This window comes from Dufourea novaeangliae, unplaced genomic scaffold, assembly GCF_001272555.1.
Source record: "Dufourea novaeangliae isolate 0120121106 unplaced genomic scaffold, ASM127255v1 scaffold170, whole genome shotgun sequence".
NCBI classification, from domain to species: Eukaryota; Metazoa; Arthropoda; class Insecta; order Hymenoptera; family Halictidae; genus Dufourea; species Dufourea novaeangliae.
Genome location: NW_015374081.1, coordinates 814,571 through 832,760, shown reverse-complemented (window position 1 = coordinate 832,760; position 18,190 = coordinate 814,571). Strand labels below are relative to the sequence as shown.

The 18,190-nt window shown below is 41.7% G+C and overlaps 4 protein-coding genes across 4 annotated transcripts; all 4 read left to right on the top strand.

The window, feature by feature from the left end:
* Positions 1-1,943: 1,943 nt before the first annotated feature.
* Positions 1,944-3,556, top strand: LOC107190639 (cytochrome P450 6g1-like). Its single transcript, XM_015579474.1, has one exon. The coding sequence runs from the start codon at positions 1,944-1,946 to the stop codon at positions 3,450-3,452; it is 1,509 nt and encodes a 502-aa protein (XP_015434960.1). The 3' UTR covers positions 3,453-3,556.
* Positions 3,557-6,277: 2,721 nt separating this feature from the next.
* Positions 6,278-8,958, top strand: LOC107190657 (cytochrome P450 9e2-like). Its single transcript, XM_015579499.1, has one exon. The coding sequence runs from the start codon at positions 6,300-6,302 to the stop codon at positions 7,806-7,808; it is 1,509 nt and encodes a 502-aa protein (XP_015434985.1). The 5' UTR covers positions 6,278-6,299; the 3' UTR covers positions 7,809-8,958.
* Positions 8,959-10,600: 1,642 nt separating this feature from the next.
* Positions 10,601-12,550, top strand: LOC107190659 (probable cytochrome P450 28d1). Its single transcript, XM_015579502.1, has one exon. The coding sequence runs from the start codon at positions 10,995-10,997 to the stop codon at positions 12,501-12,503; it is 1,509 nt and encodes a 502-aa protein (XP_015434988.1). The 5' UTR covers positions 10,601-10,994; the 3' UTR covers positions 12,504-12,550.
* A 1,456-nt stretch (positions 12,551-14,006) lies between these two features.
* LOC107190661 (cytochrome P450 6j1-like) lies at positions 14,007-15,790 on the top strand. Its single transcript, XM_015579504.1, has one exon. It carries the CDS (start codon positions 14,082-14,084, stop codon positions 15,588-15,590), a length of 1,509 nt encoding a protein of 502 aa, XP_015434990.1. The 5' UTR covers positions 14,007-14,081; the 3' UTR covers positions 15,591-15,790.
* Positions 15,791-18,190: the final 2,400 nt, after the last annotated feature.

The window sequence follows — 18,190 nt, the reverse complement described above, 5'->3', positions numbered from 1 at the left end:
GGCAGGAGCCACAGAGGCAGAGAGAGAGAAAGCGAGAGAGAAAGAAAGACAAGCGAGACGATCCCGTATCAGAAGCAGCCTACACATAAGCTCCGTTTAACAGGCCCCCAAGAATGCAAAATTCACTGACAAATCAACGCTCTCGAGTGGTAAATTTGATTTACGTGCTATCAGAACTTCAACATCATTACCATCTATAATATAGATGTAAAACTGCATGCATGAAGCACATGCAGATCTCTATAACAATTTTGAGAAATTCAATTACGAAAGAAAGATTGTTCTATCCTTGAAAACATATTGGTCGTAAATCGTTTATAACATGTGCTTCATTCGTTACACTTGCCAGGCTAACAAGTAACATAGATTAATTGAAATAGATGATAAAGACTACTTCCCCCATGGTATCACTTCACACGTGACACCTATCGCTACAAAGTACATAGTGTCGCAGTGACCTTGACTACTGATTGTGCTTATTTGTCAAACGAGCGACCTCGTTCAATTTACATGCATTACATACACACGAGACGTACCTCTTTGTGTGCAATAGCCTTATACACAGCTTGTTAAACCCTTGCGAAGGAAATTAATTGAGCGATATCCATGACGATCACATCCAAAACAATTGAAAGCGAGCGCGTTACTACCATCTATGAAACAAATAGCAGCCAATGAATAATAAACAACAAAAGCCATTCCAGCAAAAGAGGTCAATTTTTTTACGGTTCTTAAGAAATTAACAATATTATTTGCAATAAATAAACGTGACAAGTATTAATTTCAGTTGAGGATTTCGGAAAATGTAATTGTAAGGACATAATATTAAACTTCCATTTCTGCTACTGAAATAAGGTCTGTTGCCTATAGGATCATCTATTTACAATAAAGTGATTTCAGATTAAACACCGTAGTCCCCTAATTTACAACACCACAACAGATCAATCCACGATTTCCACAATCATCGATATTCGATTCTCAAGAGTCGCTACTTTCATTCCACTAGATAGACAATATTTATCGATAATTTCAGGACTAGTTGCCCGAGAAGTTTCGCGCATCCTTGCAACCGCACCTTCATTATTTATCTCTGATATAGAACGCGGCAGGCCGATCCCGACACGGAACGGTAAAAAGGTTTCTGGGATACAAAATGACTATCCGATAATCCCCTTGCAGTGTGAAAACGAACAGAATTAGCGAAGCCTAACCATTAAACTTGGAGTGGCAGTTCTCGGTACACGTATCATTGCGGGCAGGAGGATAAATTACGAATCTGCGCCTAGTACTTACCAAAGTTTTCATCAAGTTCACCGGTTCGCGTACGCCAATGCATTAAACGAAGTGTAGCTGAAACAGAAGACGCAGTTTCGCTTAACGTGACGTGCAGATCGATATCTGAGTTCTGAATGGGACATATAAATATATTGTAAATAAAATCAGTTCAAAAACGGATGAAAGTTCAACATCATTTTTCAATCGAATGGTTGAGTTCTGACCTATGGTACCTTTCAGACTTTTTATCCCCACGATGAGTAGAACATAATGCAATGATAAAACATTTAACCTTCGAGTTCAAGGTCATAGTCAATTTTGAACAACGTTCTATCTCAATCTCTACCAAACCGAAGGTGCAGGATCCGGCAAGTATAAAAATTTATTCACAGCCAGCACACTTTAACGTCAGAGTAATGAAACGCTCTTCCCACGTTAAATACAGTTTGTACAAAATACTTGTTGAATCATCCGATAATACTACGTCCGGGTCAGTTGCTAGGAGCAGACAGCTCTGCGTCACTGATAAAATGATAAATGTTTACACACACTATGTAATATATCCGAAAGAATATAGTGGTCGTCGGAGTACGCAAGACTATAGGCGCAGTAGCCGAAGAGTAGCTTCACGTGTTAGTTTGTGCGTTTCGCATTCACGAAGAGGAAACATGGAATCCATGACACTGAAACTGCTTGCCGGTGCATTGGCCCTATTACTGCTCTACGTAATAAGCGCACACACTTACTGGAAAAGACGCGGGATCCCGATGCACGAGGGATTCGTACCATTATTCGGTCACTTCTTGCCGATATATACTCTGCCAATGACCATGGGAAAATATTTTCAGAAGATGTACAACGACTGCAAACAACACAGCATGTTTGGAATATACGATATGTTCAATCCCATTCTGGTGGTTCGAGAGCCGCAATTAGTGAAGACTATCCTTCAAAGTAACTTCTCGAGCTTCCATAAGAATGGATGGGAGCTAGTGTCAGACGTGGATCCTCTGTTACACAAGAATCCGTTCTTTTCCGAAGGCGAGCAATGGATGACCGGTCGAAAACGACTGACCTACGCGTTCTCCAGCATGAGGCTGAAAATCCTCTTCCAAGCTGTTGCCGGGGTGGGCAAGAAGCTCGAAGATTTTCTGAGCAGACAACTGAAGACGAAGGAGAAGTACGAAGTCGAGTTGACAGAATTCTTCGGAAGATTCACGGCCGAGTCTGTGGCGAACGCTGGCCTAGGCATCGAGGGATACAGCTTCGACGACAATCCGCCGCCCAACTCTTTCCAGGAACTCGGCAAAGAGACCTTCGAGCAGAGCTCCGTAAACGGGCTTCTACGTAACGTTCTCTTCTTCAAACCATGTATAAACCGTTTCTTCAGGGTACCGTTCATGCCGAAACACGTGGACAAGTTCTTCCGACAGGTTGTCGAGGAGAATCTGCAGATGAGAGCAAACGCGGACACAGCAAGAAACGACTTTTTCCAAACGATATTCGACCTCGCGAAGGCAAACGGTGAAGAACCGAACACTGAAGATCTTGCGTCTCACGCGCTTTCATTCTTCGCCGACGGTTTTGAGACCAGCAGGATAACCCTCTCGTTCGCTGCGTATCAATTGGCGAAACATCCGGACATTCAGCAGAAGGTGAGGGACGAAGTGAAGTCCACGATCGCGAAACACGGCGGTGTGTTAACGTACGAGGCCACGAAGGAATTAACCTACATGGAACAAGTGATCAGTGAGTCGCAACGCCTGAACCCTGTGTTGGGCTTCTTCAGGAAGCGTTGCACCGAGAAGATCGAGCTGATCGGTTCCGATGGATTGCGCGTCTGGGTACAACCGGGAACAGATGTACTTATATCTGTCGACGGGCTGCAAATGAACCCGGATTACTGGTCGGATCCAGAGGAGTTCGATCCCGATCGTTTCAGCGAAGAAAGAAAGCGAAGCATAGAGAAGATGAGTTTCATACCGTTCGGAGATGGTCCAAGAATATGCGTCGGTATGAGAATGGCGATGGTAGTGATGAAACACTGCTTGGCTACTCTTTTAGACAACTATAAAATAGAACTGTCACCGAAAACGCAACTTCCTTTACAAATGTCAACCTTTTTCTTCATAAACAGGCCCACTGAAGGCATCTGGTCATATATTTCAAAATTGTGAGATTATTTCTTTTTATCTGTATAGTATACATATATTTCTACTCACCTTCTCCAGTATACAGGAGAGTCTATATGTAATATTTTTAAATAAAAACTTAAATCTTCAGGAACACAACTTTACAGTCCAATCAATTTCATGTTAAGAAAGATTATTTTACTGTATTTCACACAGCCCTACAGGCTATAAATATATAAAACCAGCACTCTACTCATGAGAGTATTATATTCATATAGGATATGATTTGCTTTAAAACTGAAACTAAAAATTGGATATAATGAAAGCATGTTTAACACATTCAGTGTATGTTTCTATCGATGTTGCGTAATGATATGAAGCTACAGACGTGTATTACAAACATTGTCCTAGATCGCTTCACGTGCTAGACACGTGACGCGCATAAAATGTATTGAATGATAACAGAGAAAACGTACTTATATTACAATCAGAGGGTTTAAAGTCAATACGTCATAGAAAATTCACCATAGATTCAAAATATATCTTTGTCATGGATATATATATGTTTTATTTCTACTCGTATATATATATTATTCGATACACAATTTTGATGACTCTAATAGTATCGCCGAATTGTACAGATCGGGGGGAGGGGGGTACACCGAAGAAACGAAAGGTATCGAGAGAATTCAACGGGGAAGAGTGCAGAGGACTAGACTAAGGTAGAGCTGGTGATCGATTGCGTCGGTACATGCACAATAACAGGAGGATGGAGTCATGTATCCGGGCTAAACAGCCCATTTGCCCTGCACAATGGAAGCGTCGTCGCTGTGGGCTCGACTTAATTACCAAAGGCTCTGCCTTTGGCAGAGGCCAGAGAGGCAGAGAGAGGCAAGAGGATCGCTTATCAGAAGCAACCTACACATAAGCTCCATTTAACAGACCATCAAGAATGCAAAATTCACTGACAAATCAACGCTCTCGAGTGGTAAATTTGATTTACGTGCTACCGGAACTTCAACATCGGCATCATCGCTGAAGTAGATGAAAAGCTGCACACATTATACACATGGGGATTTCTATAAGAATGTAAAGAAATATAATTACAAAAGAAACATTGTTCTGTCCTTTACGGCTTGTTGGCCTTACATCATCTGTAACGTGTACATCATTCGTTACAGTTGTCAAAGTCACGTACACTAATTAAAATGGAAATTGAAGACTACTTGAGCAATGTGACTCCACTGAACACGTGATTTATTTATTATTATTCAATGACCTTGTATTAGAGGTTGTTGAGAAATCACCTAAACACCCGTTATTTTACAAGGAATAAAAAAGTATAGCAGACCATTTAAAAAAATTAAGGTGAACTTGAAATCTCCGACAGTTTTGAATTTAGAAAAAAAAATATTACTTGCACGTTATCGGCCCCCCTTTACCAAAGAATTTTTGTAAACATAACTTGTCCATATCTCTAAAAATAACAGAGATATTCAAGATAGTCAGTCATTGGCCACCCTGTATAAACACGCATCATGTACATACCTCTATGTGTTCAAAACTTTATGTACAACTTGTTAATTCGTTCACCACAAATATGTAACCCAAAATTGTTATTTAAATTGGAATTTTGTTATTTCTAGCAACCTTATCGAGTCCTGTTTGCTGTAAATAATTCTGAAACCTGATATATCCATCGTATACTATTGACAAATCAAATACAATGACCAACTTAAAAACCCTCCCCACTTATATGTCGGCCGACCTAATGTTGTCACATTTTTGCAATTTAAAAAGTTGATTATGATAAAGATGCATGTTAAAAATTTCACAATATTATTTATATTAAATAAATGCAAGAAATATTAATTTCAGTTGACAATTTCAGAAAAAGTAATAATACGTGAGGGACATCTAACTATATTCGATTCAAGGACATAATATCAGATTTCCGCTTCCGCTACTGAAATGAAGTCTGTTGACTGTAAGATCTTTTACAACACCAAAACAGATTCACGTTTTTTCACAATCATCGACATACGATTCTCAAAAGTCACTACATTTATTCCGCCAAATAGACAATTTTTGTCGATAATTCAAAGATAAATTTCTCAAAAAGTTACGAGCATCCTTGCGACCGTTTCTACGTTACCTATCTCCGAGCAAGCACGCGGCAACCGTATCCCGAAACGGAGCGGTAAGAGTTTCTCGGGAAACAAAACAGTTTTCCGATAGTTCGCGCCTTGTGTGAAAACGAACAGAGTTACCGAAGCCTAGCGATTAGTCTTGGAACGACAGTTCTCGTTATATGTATGTATCATTGCGACGAGGAGGATAATTTACGAATCTGCGCCTAGTACTTACCAAAGTTTTCATAAAGTTCACCGGTTCGCGAAGACCACTTCATTAAATGGAGTGCAGCTGAAACAGAAGACGCAGTTTCGCTTAACGTAACATGCAGATCGGTGTATCGGTTTAGTCTGAAATGGCGTAGCGTTCCGTAGTCGTTCGCGCAACGAGACATGCGAGGCTGACTTCGATGTTCCCTGATGTGCACTTTAACGCGTGCATAGAAATATATGATAAAGCGAAGATTTAAGAGAACAATATGATATGGCAATTTGTACCACGGTAATCCCGGTTTGTACAAAACACTCGATCAGACATCTCATAACCCCCCATATGAGTAAGACGATAACGGCCACCGCCACTGGGTCCCGGTAAAACTGATAGACGTTTATCATCGTGGCGCTATATGCATACACACTATGTAACACATGCGAGAGAATGCAGTTGACATCGCAGAACGCGACAGAACGGTCATAGGCACAGTAGACAACGAGCGGCTCGCGGACCAGTTTGTGCTTATCGCGTCCACAAAGACGAAACATGGAATCAACGACTTTGAAATTGCTTGCCGGTGCTTTGGCCGTACTGCTGCTCTACGTAATAAGCGTATACACTTACTGGAAAAGACGTCGGATCCCGACAGCCAATGGATTCATACCGTTTGTCGGTCACTTCTTGCCGATATACAGTTTGCGAAACAGCATGGGAAAATATTTTCAGAAGATGTACAACGAATGCAAACAACACAGTATGTTCGGAGTATACGATATATTCCAACCGATACTAGTCGTTCGAGAACCGCGATTAGTGAAGAACATCCTGCAAAGTAACTTCTCGAGCTTCCATAAAAATGCATGGGAGCTGGTGCCAGATGTAGATCCTCTGTTACACAAGAATCCATTCTTTGCCGAAGGCGAGCAATGGATGACCGGTCGAAAACGACTGACCTACGCGTTCTCCAGCATGAGGCTAAAAATTCTCTTCCAAGCTGTCGCCGGGGTGGGTAAGAAGTTCGAAGATTTTCTGAGCAGAAAACTGAAGACAAAAGACAAGTACGAAGTCGAGTTGACAGAATTCTTCGGAAGATTCACGGCCGAGTCCGTGGCGAATGCTGGTCTAGGCATCGAGGGATACAGCTTCGACGACAATCCGCCGCCAAACACTTTTCAAGAACTCGGCACAGAGACCTTCGAGTTGAACTTCGTAAACGCGCTACTAAGTAACCTTCTCTTCTTCAAACCAGCTATAAATCGTTTCCTGCGGATCTCGTTCGTGCCGAAACACGTGGACAAATTCTTCCGACAGGTTGTCAACGAGAATCTGCAGATGAGACGAACCGCAGAGACAACAAGAAACGACTTTTTCCAAACGATGTTCGACCTCGCGAAGACGAGCGGTGAAGAACTGAACTCGGAGGAGCTCACGTCTCACGCGCTCTCCTTTTTCGTTGACGGATTCGAGACGAGCAGGATAACACTCTCTTTCGTTGGATATCAATTGGCAAGACATCCGGACATTCAGCAGAAGATGAGGGACGAAGTGAAGTCCACGATCGCGAAACACGGAGGTGTGTTAACGTACGAGGCCACGAAGGAATTAACGTACATGGAACAAGTGATCAGTGAGTCGCAACGCCTGAACCCTGCGTTGGGCTTCTTCAGGAAGCGTTGCACCGAGAAGATCGAGCTGGTCGGTTCCGATGGATTGCGTGTCTGGGTACAGCCGGGGACTGATATAATTATATCCATCGACGGGCTGCAAGTGGATCCAGAACACTGGCAGGATCCAGAAAAGTTCGATCCAGATCGTTTCAGCGAAGAGAGAAAACGCAGCATAGAGAAGATGGCTTTCATACCGTTCGGAGAGGGTCCGAGGATGTGCGTCGGTATGAGAATGGCGATGGTAGTGATGAAACACTGCTTGGCTACCCTTTTAGATAACTACAAACTAGAATTGTCACCAAAAACGCAACTTCCTTTGCAAATGACACCTTTATTCTTCTTAAACAAGCCCATTGGCGGCCTCTGGGCGTATGTATCGAAATTGTGAAATCATTTTGTTTTTTATCGGATGAATATTTTTTTATTACAAACAACAAACTCATGAATATAACTTTGTAGTCCGATTAATTTTATGTTACGAAAATTCAGATTTTAAAACAGTATATTTCTTATGGACACGTGTGCGAGGCTCAGATACGACGCTATTCAGATAAATAACTGATTCAAATTCGTAGAGTTTTATTTCGAAATTGTGAGATTAGTTTTGTGCTTTACCGTCTGTAATATTTATTTTTACTCCTCTTTTATAGTATATTGCAGTGGTAGCCAAACCTTATCAGGATATGGGCCATACATTGCCTATTAGAAGTATGTACTCGAGAACCGCATCCTCTAATTGTGAGTCACGCTTACAATCTTTGTGTACATCATACTACATAATAAAGTCAGCAAATTTACAAAAATATCATATTTCAAAGGTGTATGTAGTATGTATAAAGCTACAGGAACCGCAGTGAGGGTCTAAAAGAGCCGTGTGCGACTCGTGAGTCGCAGTTCTGCCACTGTGGGTACATAGGATAGTCTTATGTAATGTTTTTAAATGAAAACAAAGAACTTATGAATATAACTTTGCACTCCGATCAATTTTGTGTTACGAATGTTCGAAGGTTAATACAATATAATTCTTACGGGGATGTTCATGGGCCAACAGATGTGACGCTATTCAGATGAACAATTGATTTAAATTCATAGAGATTTTACATAAGTGATTCATACTACTTTGTGATATACTTTTGGAATTATTTACAAAAATAATGTTCCTTTATGGATAGAAGAGATGTCTGGAAAGGCTGCGAACTATCTCTCGCGCGTTTTAGCACGCAGGGACTCGACAGATCCTCTGAATGTTTTCCTCCTGTTCACCATCCTGATGCACTGTTCCGAGTATACGTGTGGGCATGCATGAATTTTATATTCTATATGTTTATCTGTTGACACTAACTAGATTACATATACTAATAGCTGCGAATAGAGTGAAGAGTGTGTGACGCCCTCCTATGTACTTTTAGTTTTTTGTACTGCGTTTCTTTCTGCCATCTCACTGACACTCTTCAACAGAGATACGACCGTGCGGTCACTGTATTGTATCCATCATATTTTTTATAATAAAAGCTGATTGTGTTTTTCTGCACCAGGTATGACTGGATCTCAATTTATTTGTCTACTTGCACACAGTAACGTGGCCGTTGCCCTATCACCTCAAAATAAGTATTAGTGTAACAATATCTTATCGTCTAGCGTGTCAATTGTGTGCAGATCCGAAAAAATTGTAGAGGAACAAAACACTCCAAACTGGCACTGATAAAAACAAACTTTTGTATCTGTTTGACTTGAAGATCAACATGTTTAATGAACGTTTAATTTCGAATACTTCTTGAATAGTAGATGCATCAAATATTTGATCAGAATTTTGATTGTCAATAAACTATCTGTTTTTTAAATTTCTTACATTTATTAGCTCCAAGAATTATCAAGACATTCGAAAAATCTCTTTGAAACACCATTTCTAAAGCTGAGATCAATGCAGGTTAATTATGTTTCACACAAATTCGATTCAAGCCTAATCGCTTGAACGAAAAAATCAAACGCATCTTGATAGTGTTTACTGAACTACTTATAAATAATATGAAAAAAATTGCAAAAATAAATTCATTAAATTTTAAGTTTTTTCTTCAAAAAAAGATATCTCAATGGCGCAGATGATTTCTCAGCTCAGACTCATTTCAGATAAAAAAATTAAAAAGATATGTAACTACATCGTATGAGTGCCATTATCGCAGGAAGGACAGTCATGTTTATATTTATAACTTACACTTTCTACATAACAAAATCTTATTGGACCCGTACCACTTGATTATTTTTTACGATAGATTATTTATTGTGCTTCCTGGGATAGCAACACTCATACCAATTAAGAATCCAGTCTCTAATAAAAGAATTGCATATTTTAATGCTCAGTTTTTATTTTATGGTCGAAAAAAAAACGTCTCATTAAATAACAATCGATCACATATCTATCTATCACCGTTAATCTGTCCTAAATAATTTATTTCTAAAATGCTTCGATTAAAAACTAAATAAATGAACATATTAACTAAAATCTCCCCGAAATTTTAATATCAGATGATTCATTTCTGAACGGGAATGGTCACCGCGAACCATCTATCTAAAAGGGCCCTCCGAGAAATCCTACATAATAATTCTTAAAAACGTCAATATTTTGCATCTAAACTTAACAAAATCTTCTTTAATTGAGCCCTTATCAGATACAAAAACTTTTGCGAAAATAACTACACACGCTGTTTCCTGAAAAATTCCCAAAAAATCGTTTTTCCCTCTTACAACCATACATGGCCCCTTGAGGGGGGCGGAGGATGCCGGTGAAAACCAACTGCCACTCACTTTCCAAATAAAACTTTGAAGACACGTATTTTAATGTCATTTTTTACACTGAATTCAATTATGCACGAATTACTTCTATGGTAAATAATTTTATTCTATAAATTCAGCAAAAGTTCGAGAAAATGACTCGATTGTCAAATCGGTGCACTTATTTCTCCACTACCACATGCCTACATAACTGCAAAAAAATGTCAGCTCGAAAACTTTACTTTTGTCACAATTACGTTAATTTAAAAAGAAGTTATTTATAGCATAGTTTCTACATTGTCACAAGATGCGTGATGAGTAATCAAGAATAAGCTCTGTATGCTGGACCTTCATCTTTACGTAACTGTGCAATTTATGTAACCGTCCTTGCACGTTTATATACGATGCATCAGTTTAGTCTGGAATGGCGTGGCGCTTCAATATTCTCTGATGTGTTCGCTGATGAACACTTTCACGAATGTACAGAAACAATACGATAACTAAGTAGGAGACTCATCAGAACCGCGTAATGAAACGTTTATACCACGACAGTTCCAGTTTGTACGAAATACTAGATCAGACTTTTCATAACAGCGCGTGTGAGTGAATTGTGAGCACCGACACCTATGGGAACCGGTTAAACTGATACACGTTTATCATGATGGAACTACATGCATACATACTATGTAACCCATGCAAAAAAGTACAGTGATCGTTGCAGTACGCGACAGAGCTGTCATAGGCGCAGTAGCCGCCGAGTAACTCGCGGACTAGTTAGTGTTCTTCGCAACCAGGAAGACGAAACATGGACTCCACGACTTTAAAACTGCTTGCTGGGGCATTGGCCTTATTGCTGCTATACGTAATAAGTGTATATACCTACTGGAAAAGGCGCGGGGTCCCGACAGCCGATGGATTCATACCTTTATTCGGTCACTTCTTGCCGATATATAGTTTGCGAATAAACATGGGAACACATTTCCAAAAGATGTACAACGACTGCAAAAAACACAGTATGTTCGGAATATACGACATTCTCAATCCGATATTGGTCGTCCGAGAGCCGCGATTAGTGAAGACCATCCTGCAAACTAACTTCTCGAGCTTCCATGAGAATGCCTGGAAATTGGCGCCAGGTGTGGATCCTCTGTTACAGAAGAATCCATTCTTTGCTGAAGCTGAGCAATGGATGGCCGCTCGAAAACGATTGACCTACGCGTTCACCAGTATGAGGCTGAAAATTCTCTTCCAAGCCGTCGCCGGGGTGGGTAAAAAATTTCAAGATTTTCTGAACAGACAACTGCAGACGAAAGACAAGTACGAAGTCGAGTTGCAAGAATTCTTCGGGAGATTTACGGCCGAGGCAGTAGCCAACGCTGGCCTAGGCATCGAGGGATACAGCTTCGACGACAATCCGCCGCCCAATTCTTTCCAGTCGCTCGGCAGAAATACCTTCGATCTGAGCTACGTATACGCGTTTCTAAGTAACCTCGTCGTCTTCAAGCCAGGTATAAACCGTTTATTGCGGTTCCGGTTCGTGCCGAAACACGTGGACAACTTCTTCCGGCGTGTCGTCGAGGATTGTCTGCAGATGAGACGAAACGCAGAGACAACAAGAAACGACTTTTTCCAAACTATGTTCGACCTCGCGAAGACGAGCGGTGAAGAAATAAACATGGAGGACATCACGGCTCATTCGCTCTCCTTTTTCGTTGACGGATTCGAAACGAGCAGGATAACACTCTCTTACGTTGGATATCAGTTGGCGAGACATCCGGACATTCAGCAGAAGGTGAGGGACGAAGTGAGGTCCGCGATCGCTAAACATGGCGGAGTGTTGACGTTCGAGGCCGCGAAGGAATTAACGTATATGGAACAAGTGATCAGTGAGTCGCAACGCATGCATTCTGCAGTGGGCATCCTCCTAAAACAGTGCACGGAAAAGTTCGAGCTAGTCGGTTCCGATGGATTGCGTGTCTGCTTACAACCGGGGTCCGTCATACTTATATCTATCGACGGGCTGCACAAGGACCCGGAACACTGGCAAGACCCAGAGAACTTCGATCCGGATCGTTTTAGCGAAGACGGGAAGCGAAGCATAGAGAAGATGACTTTCATACCGTTCGGAGACGGTCCAAGGTTGTGCGTCGGTATGAGAATGGCGATGGTAATGATAAAATACTGCTTGGCCACCTTTTTAGACAACTATAAAATTGAACTCTCACCGAAAACGGAACTTCCTTTGGAAATGTCGGTCTTATTTTTCTTAAACAAGCCTGCCGGCGGCATCTGGGCACAGATTTCGAAATTGTGAGATTATTTTTTGATTTTATCAGCAGTAGAATTTGTTTCTACTCCTTTTCTATGGCGTGAGGGTAGCGTACTACTATGTATGATAGTTTGTTTGCAGTATTTTAAAAATATGAACAACAGTCTCAAGAGTATAACTTTCCACTCCGATAAATTGTACATTACGAAAGTTCGGAGGTAAATAGAATATATTTCTTATGGATACCTTCGAGAGGCAATCGATGGGATGCTGTTCAGATAAACAACTGGTCGTTGCTACTGATTGTGTACCTTATTTTAATGTTTTCTTTAAGCGTTTGTTGAAATTGTTATTGCGAATCTAACCGATGTTGTGAAACTACATATCTAATGTTAGAACATTTATCTGGGAAACTAATGCAGTAGGTGTGGGTCCTTGAGAGCTAATGATACAGAGCTAGATCTTTTAACTGATTAACTTATGCCGTACATATTGACAACACCAAGTTTCGGTGTCTGTTTGACTTGAAGATCAACTTGTTTAATGAATGTTTAATTTCGAATACAGTGTCGTTGAACAGTGGATGTATGAAATATTTCAAAATAATTGTCAATAAACAATGTGTTACCTATCCTTCTTGCATTTATTGACACCCACCAGAATAATGAAGCCATTCGAAAAATTTCTGAAGCAAATATCAACGCAGATTAATTCCGTTTCATGCAAATATGACTCGTGGCTAATCGCAAAAATGAAAAAATTGCCCAAAAAGTCCATTAAGGTGACGAAGGGGGGCATTTAGGTGAAAATCAACTACCACTATCCAGAAATTTCTTATGCTGAGTTCAATTATGTAAGAATTACTTTGTAAATTATTTTTTCCATAATTTATAAAAAATTTCGGAAAAGTTATCCGATCATTAAATTCATACTGTCACTCTTTACTATTACATGCCTACATTAACTGCCAAAAACATTTCAGCTCGAAATCTTTATTTTTGTCAGAGTTATTTTAATTTCCAGATGAATTCATTCTATTATACTTTGTACGCTGACAAAATGTGTAATTAGTAGTAACTAAAAACCACCAGTTGTGTGAGTTAAATCTTCTTCGTGCAAGGCCAGTTCACTTCGTAATTGTGCAATTTGTATAATCTCGCTTGCACGTTTATATCTTGCCTGAACGTGACACGCACATTGGTGTATCAGTGTAGATTCCAAAGACGTAACGTTCTGTTGTCGTTCGGGCTACGACGCATACAGTATTGACTTCTGCGTTTCCTGATCTATACTTTAGTTCATACACTGTAATACGTGACGACGAGGAGAGTCATTCGAGCAGCGTAATGAATTGTTGACAATACGGTAATACCTGTTTGTACCGAATACTCCATCAGTTTTCTAATAGATAACACCGCGTGTACGATAGTTGCTAGAGCCGACGGGCTTGCGCCCCGGTTAAACTGATAAACGTTAATCATCACGTCGCCATGATACACACTACGTAACACATACGAAAGAATACTATGGTCAGCGCAGTACGCGACATCAGCTTCATAGGGACAGTAGCCAACGAGTAACTCGTGGGTTAGCTTGTGCCTTCTGCATCCACAAAGAGGAACCATGGACCAGACGACTTTGAAACTGCTTGCCGGTGCATTGGGCATACTGCTGCTCTACGTGATAAGCGTATACACTTACTGGAAAAGACGCAGGATCCCGACAGCCGATGGATTCGTACCGTTGTTCGGTCATTTTTTCCCGGTGTACAGTTTGCGAAAACAAAGCGGAAAATATTTTTACGACATGTACAAAGCTTACAAACAACACAGTATGTTCGGAGTATACAATCTGTTCGATCCGATACTGGTGGTTCGAGAACCGCAATTAGTGAAAAACATAATGCAATCTAACTTCCCGAGCTTCCATGATAATTCAACTTTTCTGGTGCCAGGAGTGGAGCCTCTGTTAGAAAAGAATCCATTCTTTAATTACGGTGAGGAGTGGATAAATGGACGAAAACGATTTACCTACGCGTTCTCTAATGTGAGGCTGAAAATTCTGTTCCAAGCCGTCGACGGGGTGACCAAGAAATTCGAAGATTTTTTGAACAAACAACTGAAGACGAAAGACAAGTACGAAGTCGAGTTGACAGAATTCTTCGGAAGATTCACAGCCGAGACCGTGGCGAACGCTGGCCTAGGTATCGAGGGATACTGTTTCGACGAAAATCCGCCGGCTAACAGCTTCCAGAAACTCGGCATAGACACCTTCGAACACAGTTACATAAACGGGATTGTGGGTACGTTACTCACTTTCAAACCAGGTGTGAACCGTTTATTCAGGTTCCCGTTCGTGCCGAAACACGTGGCTAAGTTCTTCCGAGATGTTGTCGACGAGAATCTGCAGACGAGACGAAACACAGAGACACAGAGAAACGACTTTTTCCAAACGATGCTCGAACTCGAGAAGACGAGCGGTGAAAAAGTGGACACGGATGTGCTCACGTCTCACGCGCTCTCCTTCTTTCTCGACGGATACGAGACCAGCAGAATAACCATATCTTACGTAGGATATCAATTGGCGAAACATCCGGACATTCAGCAGAAAGTGAGGGACGAAGTAAAATCTGCGATCGCTAAACACGGCGGTGTGTTAACGTTCGAGGCCGCGAAGGATCTAACGTACATGGAACAAGTGATCAGTGAATCGCAACGTCTGAACCCCGTGGTAAGCTTCTTCAGAAAGAGGTGCACGCAGAAGTTCGAGCTAGTCGGTTCCGACGGATTGCGTGTCTGGGTACAACCAGGGACGGCTGTACTTATACCTGTCGAAGGGCTGCAAATGGACCCGAAATACTGGCCGGATCCAGAGAAGTTTGATCCCGATCGTTTCAGCGAAGAAAGAAAGCGAACCATAGAGAAAATGACTTTCATGCCGTTCGGAGAGGGTCCAAGGATGTGCGTCGGTATGAGAATGGCGATGGTGACGGTGAAACGCTGCTTGGCTACCCTTTTAGACAACTACAAGCTAGAACTGTCACCGAAAACGCAACTTCCTTTGGAAATGTCACCCAATCTCTTCTTAAACAAGCCCATTGGCGGCCTCTGGGCGTATATATCGAAATTGTGAGATTATGTTATTTAACATTATATTTCTCATGGACACGTCCGCGAGGCACGGATACAACGTCATTCAGAAAAAGAACTGATTCGAATTCGTAGTGCTTTATATGTAAGCGATTTATACTTTTTTATGGTACGCTTTTGGAATTATTTACAAAAATGATGTTCCTTTAGAAATAACAGGGATGTCTGGAAAGAATATTCGACTATAATTAATGGTAGGTGCGTCTGACTGGTTACCTAATTATAACTTTTTTGTGATTGTTTATTAAAACTGTTACTACCAATCTAACCGATGTTAAAACTTACATGTCTAATGTTAGAACAGTTTTCTGGAAAACTGATGCAGTAATTGTCCCTCCTTGATAGCGTATGATACATTAGTATTAAAGACTCATCTTTTAATCCTACATAATGTCTTTGCTACGTAAAAAAAGAAAGAGACTGATAAATGGTAAAACAAAAGAAACATATACTTTCCAAGTATGCGTGTCGAATGCAAGCTGTCTTTCCCGCGTCTCAGAACGTAGGGACTCGAACAGGTTCTCTGAGTGGTTTCCCGTGTTCACCATCGTCATGTACACATAACTGAGCTGAACTTACGTGTGTGCGTGCACACATTCTATATTTTATGTGTATATCTTATCGTCTGCTGTGTCAGTTGTGCGGAGACTGGAGAAAACTTGTGTAGGAAGCACTCCAAAACTGTACCGATAAAAACACACTTCTGTGTCTGTCTGACTGGAAGATAAGCATGTTTCATAAACGTTTAATTTCGAACTTAGTATCGTCGAATATGTTTCCTATCTTTCCTGCATTTACCGACCCGAATGATAATCAAGACATTCAAGAAATCTCTTTGAAACACCACTTCTAAAGCATAGATCAACGCAGATTATTGCTGTGTTACGCAACTGCAACTCGCGAGGCTAATCGCGTCAACGAAAAAATTCCTTTGAAACGGCTCGCGCAGCTTCAAGAACAGTCGATTCAGCGATAACTCGATTAGCTTCAAACTATTAAATCGTCTCTATCCGTGCTTCGTTCCGCCGATAATTCCATTCACTCCCGAGTGCATATACAACGGATCATGGGTCACAGTGGCTCTTAATAAAAAATCTTCGGTTAATCCGTCGTCGTGAAACGAATGCGAACGATTAACGATTCATAAACCGATCGAACGACGATTGGATTTCCAGCCATCTGACTGGTGGAGGCCCCGAGTTCCACGGTGAATTGCGCGAGAAACTCGATTTGACGCCGCCCTGGCGCAAACACAATGCGTTCGCGGCTCACGGTGAGTACCTTCGTTTTCCCCCCTTTTCCCGTTCTCTTACTCGTCGAGGCTTCTTTTTCTTTTCCATCGAGAGCCGTCTTGTCGACCGATCGGTTCTGCCGCTCGAGAAACAAGAAAGCACGCGAGAGAATACACACACACATATACACTCACATACGCGCGCGCGCAATAGGCGGAAACGCGAGGCGTCGTTCAGTGGTGAGACGGCACAACGACGAACAGAAGAAGGGTAGTTTAGGAGAGGGAGGGGGATGAGGAAAAGGGCCTCTGCGACGTAGTGCATCTTTCTCTGATTTCCCGCGGGACGAGTCGCCTCGGCAGCTTTCTCCTCCGTATCGAAGGCGGTGGATGAAGGACGGACGAAGGAACGTGGATACCGGTGCCGCAACGTGTCCTCGCGTAGCATGATTTATTTTATTGCTTTTCGAGAAGCTAGCATAATTCCACTCCCCCGACCTACCAGCAGTTATTTACCTCCCCCTGCGTCCTATATGTAGAAGGATCATAGGAACGGACCGAGGAGTCCCTAGCAAGGGATCAACAGGTACAGGACTCTCTACCAGTAACCCTCAACCAAACACAGTACACTAAACGAAGCCACCTGTGTCCTTCTTTCGTTACGTTAAGTATGTACAAAAGACTCTATCGGTGAGAAGAACTTCGAACGCCCGGGCCCGATAAAGATTCTGGTAAATTATTCGTTTAGAAAATTGAAACCCGGCACGCTCGAGTGTTGCGTCGAGTGGTACGCGCAAAGCGGAAGTTGAGCTCGATTTAATTAACACAGACACTGGTAACGGCGGTGCAGTAAATTGAAAATTACGGAGCGAACTAATCCTCTTAAATGGAATATCGTTACGAGAACAGGAGCCGAGAGGATGCGACGAATTCGATTGTTTTTGAGTAAAGCTACGGCAATAAATTAATCCTCTTTAATGGGCTCTCGGAACTTGCTGGTATTGACGTTTAAATCCCATCATGCAATCATGCACATGCTCTTCCACGACATCGGCCAATCTCCCCCCCCCCCCCCCCCCCCCCCCCCCCCCCCCCCCCCCCCCCCCCCCCCCCCCCCCCCCCCCCCCCCACCCCAAACCTCGTTTAACCAATCTGCTTTTGTTCTGTATCGACTAATGGGCACAATAATCGGAATCGACTAGGAATCACGGCGGCGAATGATACAGACTAATCAGAAGTTGCCAGTGAAGTTGGGGTGAAATAAATGTGTGATTTACGTACTGAATTAGATTTCATTACTAATTGGCTGCGGATGTTTATGCATTTATAGCGTTCACTGACTTGTAAAACGT

Bases quoted from the DNA above. Each gene is read 5' to 3' on its own strand.
- LOC107190639 (XM_015579474.1), top strand. From the start codon at position 1,944: ATGGAATCCATGACACTGAAACTGCTTGCCGGTGCATTGGCCCTATTA.
- LOC107190657 (XM_015579499.1), top strand. From the start codon at position 6,300: ATGGAATCAACGACTTTGAAATTGCTTGCCGGTGCTTTGGCCGTACTG.
- LOC107190659 (XM_015579502.1), top strand. From the start codon at position 10,995: ATGGACTCCACGACTTTAAAACTGCTTGCTGGGGCATTGGCCTTATTG.
- LOC107190661 (XM_015579504.1), top strand. From the start codon at position 14,082: ATGGACCAGACGACTTTGAAACTGCTTGCCGGTGCATTGGGCATACTG.